This window comes from Leptonychotes weddellii, chromosome 16 (genome assembly GCF_054177405.1).
Source record: "Leptonychotes weddellii isolate Sample4059 chromosome 16, ASM5417740v2, whole genome shotgun sequence".
NCBI lineage: Eukaryota > Metazoa > Chordata > Mammalia > Carnivora > Phocidae > Leptonychotes > Leptonychotes weddellii.
Genome location: NC_138384.1, coordinates 47,083,650 through 47,091,808, shown reverse-complemented (window position 1 = coordinate 47,091,808; position 8,159 = coordinate 47,083,650). Strand labels below are relative to the sequence as shown.

At 48.4% G+C, this 8,159-nt stretch overlaps 1 protein-coding gene across 1 annotated transcript; it reads right to left on the bottom strand.

Moving 5' to 3' along the window:
- Window positions 1–2,097: 2,097 nt before the first annotated feature.
- On the bottom strand, window positions 2,098–8,157 carry LOC145717713 (sialic acid-binding Ig-like lectin 11; the record flags this gene model as incomplete). Its single annotated transcript, XM_081807926.1, has 5 exons — window positions 2,098–2,318; window positions 3,824–3,999; window positions 6,634–6,712; window positions 7,049–7,142; window positions 7,920–8,157. Coding segments are annotated over 5 exons (708 nt in total), but the record flags the coding sequence as incomplete, so codon positions are not given.
- Between the last annotated feature and the right edge of the window lie 2 nt (window positions 8,158–8,159).

Genomic DNA, 8,159 nt, shown 5'->3' with positions numbered 1-8,159 from the left:
AGGAAAAGCGGCGGCAGCAGCATCTTTGAGATGGAAGATGTGTGGGCTTCCTGTGGGTGAAGAAGTGGAGAGCAGTGGAGGAGGGTTGCGGGGGACCCACGGGAAGCTGGGGAGGAGCACAAGGCCTTGTGGTTCTCAGAAGAGGAACTTCAGCGCCAGAGCTCCTCCCATCTCTGCACAAAGCCGGAGACCCCTGCCCCCTGCCTGCCAGAGACCAGGGAGCCCCATCCAGGGAGGAGACACCAGCAGCAGACCCCGTGTCCTGCCCCCCATCTCGGCACCTCCCTCTGGCACCGGAGACTGGACCAGGACCTCTGAGGACATGTGAGGCATGGGACACAATGAATCTCCTAAGGTCTTCCCACCTGAGGGGCTTGTCTGAGCAGCATCGTCTACACCAGGGAGCTAGTCAACTCCTGGCTAGACCTGGAAGGTCACAGCCTCATCTAGACCCTCAGGTGTTCTGTCCTGCAAGGTGGAGGATTCTTTAGGTCTGTGTGAGCCTCTGGGGCAGAAGAAGAGAAGGGATCCTGGGTGAAGAGAAGGCAGGAGCCATTCATTCATTAATTCACTCATTCATTCATTCATTCCCCAAATGCTTAGTGACCATCTGTGTTGGGGGAACTGGAGACAAGACAGCTGGGCCTGATGTGGTCCGTCCCGTGACATGGTCTCCACCCAGGGTGCCACTTCCTCCCCAGACATACAGTGCTGTCCCTGTGGGGTTCAGAGCTGCAGGCACCTGTGACTTGGCCATATGTCCTGGATATTTTCTAAAAATATGAGTACGAGATTATTTTTGACATGTAGTAAACAAGAGCAACTCTTTTCAAGCTGCAGAACTTGAACCATACCCATTAAAGAACAACTCCCCATTCCCCCCTCCTCCCAGCCCCTGAAACCACTGCTGCAATTTCTGTCTCCAGGAATTTGACTACTTTTGAGACCTCACATAAGTGGAGTCATCCAGTACCTATCTTCTTTGTGACTGGCTTGTTTAACTTACTATAACGTCCTCAAGGTTCATCCATGTGGCAGCATATGTCAGAATTTCCATCCCTCGCCTGGGTGGCTCAGTCGGTTAAGCATCTGCCTTCAGCTCAGGTCATGATCCCAGGGTCCTGGGATCGAGTCCCACATCGTGCTCCCTGCTCCGCGGGGAGCCTGCTTCTCCCTCTGCCTCTGCCTCTCTCTCTCTCTCTCTCTATCTCTCATGAATAAATAAATAAAATCTTTAAAAAAAAAAAAAGAATTTCCGTCCCTTTTTAAGGCAGACGCTTAACGACTGAGCCACCCAGGCGCCCTAGGCCATATTTTTTTATCCGTTCAGCTGCTGAGGGACACTTGGGTTGCTTTTACTTTTTGGTTCTTGTGCATAACGCACTATGAACACAGGTGTGCAAATATCTCTCGGCCCCTGCTCGTAATTCTTTTGGATATGCACCCAGGCGTGGAATTGTTGGATCATATGGTGATTCTATTACTAATTTCCTTTTTTTTTTTTAAAGATTTATTTATTTATTTGAGAGAGCGAGAATGAGAGAGAGCACATGAGAGGGGGGAGGGTCAGAGGGAGAAGCAGGCTCCTCGCTGAGCAGGGAGCCCGATGCGGGACTCGATCCCGGGACTCCAGGATCATGACCTGAGCCGAAGGCAGTCGCTTAACCGACTGAGCCACCCAGGCGCCCCTATTACTAATTTCTTGAGGAAAGGTCATACTCTTTTATTAACTTGATCTATTATCAAGTCACGTAAGCTGTGCATTTTAATGTCTCCAGTCTGGATCCCTCCTCTGATTCTGGATATTCATACTCCTGCTCTCTCCCTGACATCCCCAGTTGGATGTCAAGTGGCTTCTCAGAATGAACATCACCCTTCAAAACCCGGCTCTCTTAAGTCCTCCCCGGAACAGGACTCTGTCCTTCTAGCTGCTCAGGGGAGACACTGGGCATCGTCCTTGTTCCTTTCTTTCCCCCCACCCCCCACATCCATTAGAACATGCTGTTGGCTTGACCTGTTGGATAGATCCAAAACATATCCTCCCTACCTACACCGCATCCCTGGCCCAGGACACCACCACCTCCTGCCTGCACCGGCCCCCCGACCCCAGGGCTGTGCATCTCTTTTTTGCTGCCCTGGGCCCAGTCTGGCTGATTCTGAACAGAGTAGCCATGGGGATCCTGCCAAAATGAGGGTCTCAGCATGTGTCTGCTCTCTGCAAAGGCTTCCAGAATCCTGTGGCGGGCTGCAGTGGCCTTCCATGGGGTCTCAGCCCCAGGAAACCCAGCCTGATGCGCCTGAGAGCTTTTCCTCCAAGCCTGTATCGATAGGTGATACGCTCTAATTTTATTTATTATTTACTTGTTTTATTCTTGTCTCCATAACAACAGCACCTTCCCGTTCCCTTGAGGTTTTTTTGTGGTAAAATATTTGCAAAAATAAAACTTGCCCTTTTTAACACAGGGTGCAATTCAGTGACACTAGGTACACTCACAATGTGGTGTAACTCTCACCACTGCCTCTTCCCAGAACTTTTTCATCATCCCCAACAGAAACTCTGCGCAGTTACCCAACAACCCCCGCCCACCTCCATCCCGAGCTCCGAGCAACCCCCATTCTACTTTCTGTTTCCATGAGTTTGCCTGTTCTGGATAGCGCAGAGAAGCAGAATCAAACAATGTTTGTCCTTTAGTGTCTGGCTTTTTCCTTTAGCACCTTGTTTTCAAGCGTAATCCCTGTGGCAGCTGCACGATATTCCACTTGGGAGTCTACACCGCAGTTTGCTCATCCATTCTTCTTTTTTTTCAATTATTTATTATTATTATTTTTAAAATTTTTTATTTATTTACTTGAGAGCAAGAGCGAAAGAGAGAGAGAGAGAGCACAAGCAGGGGGAGTGGCAGGCAGAGGGAGAAGCAGAGTTCCCCCTGAGGGCAGAGCCTGACTCAGGGCTCAATCCTTGGACCCTGAGATCATGACCCTGAAGTCAGACATTTAACTGATGGAGCCACCCAGGCGCCCCAAAACTGTTTTGCTTCTTACTTTATGATCTGGATAACTCTTATTTCTATTTCTTGCATTTATTGCACTGGAAAGGATCTACAAAATACTGTTTAATAGAAGTGGTAAGGGCAGCCATCCTTCCTTGTGTTTGATCCTGGTGGGAAAGTTCTGTGACCTTTGGGATTGGCCCCTCCAAGCCTTCAGAGAAATTGTTAGCAGAAACTTTCTGTTAAAGTGTCTAACAGAAGTCCTGACACACACGTCTTTAGAGTTCACAGAAAGCTTTGTGTCAGGACTTAAATGTTTTATTTGGAGCCTCTCATAGATCTTTCATGATCATCTGGCTAGATAAGGATGACTTCCCTGCTTTGTAGAACAGTAAAGTGAGTCATAAAGTGATCCATGGCATAGACGGATTGGAACGCAGTTCTTTTGGACACAAGTCCTGGGGTCTTCCACACATACTAGGAGATTCAAACCACTGTGAAGAAGGCCATTAATTTTAAAATAGTCAAGGTTGAGAAATCATAAGATTAGTATGTTGAAGTTCTAATCCCTGGTACCTCAGAATGAGACTGTAGGAAATAGGGTATTTAAAGAGGCAACTTCAGTTAAAATGAGGTCACTAGTGTGGGCCTTAATCCAGTACATCTGGTGTCCTTATAAGAAGAAGAAACTAGGACACAGACTCACACAGAGGGAAGACCAGGTGAGGACACAGGGAGAAGACAGCCAACTACAAGCCAAGGAGAGAGTCCTCTGCTGACACATTGATCTCAGACTTCCAGCCTCCAGAACTATGAGAAAAGCAGTTCCTCACTTGTGTGTCTTGATCTCTGAGTACTCCGTGTTGATGCTTTCCCGTTCCTGAGGCTTCAGCTTGGGAAATCTGAGGAGAGCATAGTGGAGTTCCTGCTCCTCTCTTGAAATGGGGCTAGCCTCAGCAGGAGCTGGGTGGTCTGCAGGGCTGTCCATCCAGGACTGGTGCTGATGTGCCTGAGTGGAAGGAAGAGGATGGACTCAGAGCTGGTCAATAGGGTCGGGGGGGGGGAGCGGAGGGGGGAACAGCCAAGGACCACAAGGGGATTGGCCCTGATGGAACTTTTATCACTTACCCATTAATTTATTATTAAAAGTTTAATAATTAAGATTGACCAGCCTTTAGTATTTATATTAATTGCATTACATTCTTTAAAAAATGAAAGCTGGGAGAGGATATTATTATCATACTCATCACACAAATAATAAAACTAAGGCTAAGAGAGATGATATACATTGCCCTAAAGACACACATCTATATAGGGGTGCTTGGATGGCTCAGTCGGTTAAGCATCTAACTGTTGATATCAGCTCAGGTCTTGATCTCAGGGTGGTGAGTTCAAGCCCCGGGTTGGGCTCCACGCTAGGTGTGGAACCTATTTTAAAAATAAAAAAAAGACACACATCTATATAAATGTATAAATGCACCATTGAGCCAAGACTCAAAACCAATTCTTTCTAACTATAGTACCATCCTTTGTCTGGACAGAGTACAAGATGCTGTGTGGAGTGACGAACACAGCAAGTACATTTCCTGAGACCAGGCAGCTTGTGGTTTTCTAGGAGAGGTAGTTACTAAACAAATAGAAAACAAATACGGAGTACTACATTTGTGATATGAGATATTTTGAAATCTAAAGCAGGGCAGCGGCTAGAAGACCGAGCAGTCAGATGTCAGCCCACATCCGCTCCGTGCCCGCAACACCCTCAGGCTATAGAAGCATGAAACAGGAAGACCTCACACAGCCTCTCAGAGAGGCAAAGAGAAACAGTTCTCAGATTAAGAGGAAACCGGTATTTCTCTGGGCTCTGGGGATACAACAGGGAATAAAACAAGAGCAACAACAACAAACTGCCCTTGGGACTCACCTGCTAGGGGAGGGAATGATTCTGATTGTAGTAATGAGTACTGTGCTTAGTCCCTGTCAGCTACTGTGTTAGACACTTGTCATAACTACTCTATGATACTCTATGTACTCGTTATATTCCCATGTCACCAAAATAAACAGAGGTCAGAGAGGGTGTGTCACTTGCCCAAGGTCATCCAGGTTGTCAGCAGGGAAAGATGGGATTTGAATGCAGGAGTCCAGCTCCAGAGTATGTGCTTTGAGCCACTATACTGTATTGACTGCAAAAGACATTCACTTAAAAGAAAAAAGTACTGAGAGGGGCGCCTGGGTGGCTCAGTTGGTTAAGCATCTGCCTTGGGCTCAGGTCATGATCCCAAGGTCCTGGGATCCAGCCCCGAATCGGGCTCCTTGCTCAGTGGGGAGCCTGCTTCTCCCTCTCCTCCCCACTTGTGCTCTCTGTCGCTATCTCTGTCTCTCTCTCCCAAATAAATAAATAAAATCTTAAAAAAAAAAATACTGAGAATTTGAACGTAAAGAAATGGAAAATATATCTCCTGATTCCCGACAAGATGGGGATTTAGCCCATGCTAAGGGTTCCATTCCCCAAGGTGACCAAGGAGACAAAAGACAGGCAATTACATAAATTAAACTTTAAAAATGATTTTGCATGTACTAGTTCTGCCCAGGTTACTGAGAGAAGAGTTTTGAAATCATCAACTGTAATTGCCAATCTGTTCTCCTTGCTGTTCTGTCAGTTTTCTTTTTTTTTTAAAGATTTTATTATTTATTTGAGAGAAAGAGAGAGAGACAGAGAAACAGCATGAGAGGGGAGAGGGTCAGAGGGAGAAGCAGGCTCCCCGCTGAGCCGGGAGCCCGATGTGGGACTCGATCCCAGGACTCCGGGATCATGACCTTAGCCGAAGGCAGTTGCTTAACCAACTGAGCCACCCAGGCGCCCTGTTCTGTCAGTTTTCATCCATTTGTTTTGATGAATGATGCTCTGTTATTGGAGGTATACATGTTTAGGATTTTTACATCTTTTAATGAAGTGATAGAAGCCAGATAAAGACAGTAAATATTGCATGATTCCATTTATATGAAGTTCCAGAAGGGACAAAAGAAATCCATAGTGATAGAAATCAGTGATTGCTGGAAATGTCAAGCTGACTGAGCAGGGGAACAAAGGAATTTGGGGACCTGATGGAAATGTTCCACATCTTGACTGGGGACATCGGCACAGGGTGAACACATTTGTTAAAATTCATTTCACTGCATACTTAAAATGGGTGCATTATTATGCGTAAAGTGTACCTCAATGAAGTTGATATTAAATAAACACAGTGGTAGATTTGAAAAATGCAGAGTGGGAGTGATGAGTTGTGAGTTTGGGGTTCCCCAGTCTCTCTACCCTAGGGCTCCAGTCTACCACTTCCCTTGCACCCAGTGGGTCTGACACAGACTAAGTTTGAGCCATTGTACTTGTGGGTAATCAATTCCACAAGAAAAGGCTAATAGTCCAAGGAAATGTGATACTCTGATGTAGGAGGCAGAAACACCCCCAACAAGCAAGTGGGCTATATACATATTCCATCAGAAAGAGAAGTATTAGAGCAGCTGAATCAGTAATTTAAAGTGGAACTCAGGGAGTATTGGATGTTAATAGGGAAATGCTCAGGCTCCCATACTGAGGGTGACTTCCAAAAGCTATTTGCTGGATAGGAGCTCACAGCCTGTCACTCACCCCAGAGCCTGAGCGGCTGGCTGCGTTCATGTCCATGCTTCGCATTGGCTGGGCTTCTTTCTTCTTGCAGGTCTTCACTCTAAGGGAAAAGCCCCAGGCCTTTCAGCTTGGTTATTTGGGGCATGCAGTAGGCAGACCATCCCCTGCAACCCATGAAGAGCATAGAATAAGGTAGGTGGAGGTGGGTCCAGTCTCCAGATGCTCCCCCTAATCCAAGAGCTGGACCAGGAGCTGGAAGATACCCCAGGTTTGGCCCAGTTGGGTATGGGCTGATCCACACCACCACTCAGCCTCCTTCCCTGGCTCCTGGATTTCCAGGCAGCCCAGGTTCCTCTAGCTCAAGCTCTCTGAGATTCCACAACCTCATCCTCTTCCCAATCCAGGCCTCTCCCTCCATTCCTGGACCCACTCTCACCTGAAGATAAGGCAAAGGCAGAGGGAAAGCAGGGCTATGGAGCCAGCTCCCCCAACTGCTCCCAGGACCCCAATGGCCCTGGGTTCTGGTGTACCTGCAGAAAATTTGCATTGTGTGTAAGCCTCAGCTCCAATACATGGCATGTTCCGACCGGCCACTTCCCTCTCTCTCTCTCTGTCCAATTAGTATACCCACCCACTCCCGATCCAGGACTCAGTCATGTGGCATTCCGCTGCCCTGTGGACCCTGGACCAGCCCCTTCCCCTGGCCTCAGGACTAAGGATCTTAAGCCTCCACCTCCTCCATTTGGGGTCTTGGTGGCTCTCCCCCACCAGCCCCATCTCTCCGGGGCTGTTATGGGTTGAATTATGCCCCCCCACCAAATTCATATGCTGAAGTCCTAGCCCTTTGGCACACCCTTCCACCCCCAGCATCTCAGCATGTGACCTTATTTGGAAATAGAGCCTTTACAAAGGTAATCAAGTTAAGATGGGTTCCCTAAGGTGGGCCATAACTCAATATGACTGGTGTCCTCATAAGATGGGGACGTGTGGACACACACACACAGGAGGATGCCATGTAAGCATGAAGGCAGAGATTGGGGTGATGCTTCCACAAGCCAAGGAACACCAGAGATTGCCAGCAAACCCCAGAAGCTAGGGAAGAGGCCAGAAAAGTTTCTCAAAGCCTCAGAAGGAATTGATCTGCAGGCACCTTGATCCTAGGCTTCTAGCCTCCCAAACTGGAAGACAGTAAATCTCCATTGTTTAAGCTGCCCAGTTTAAGGTACTTTGTTACAACATCCCTAGAAAATTAATACAAGGGCCAAGTTCTCCTTCCTCCAGGCATCACCCCCCAACAGCCCCTGGACCTGGCAGCAGCAGGAAGGCGGCGCTCTGGGACCCGTGGGCGTTCCGGGCCTCGCAGCTGAGTCTGAGGCCAGAGCCCAGCGGCCCGCTGAGGCTCAGGGAGCTGTTGGCCCAGGGCCCCGCAGAGCTGGAGGTGATGGTCCAGGAGGCGTTGCTGTGGTTCCCCTCCAGCAGCCCCTCCCCCAGCCGCCAGCGCAGGGTGGGGGCCGGGTGGGCCCGGGAGGAACAGCTGCAGTGCAGCC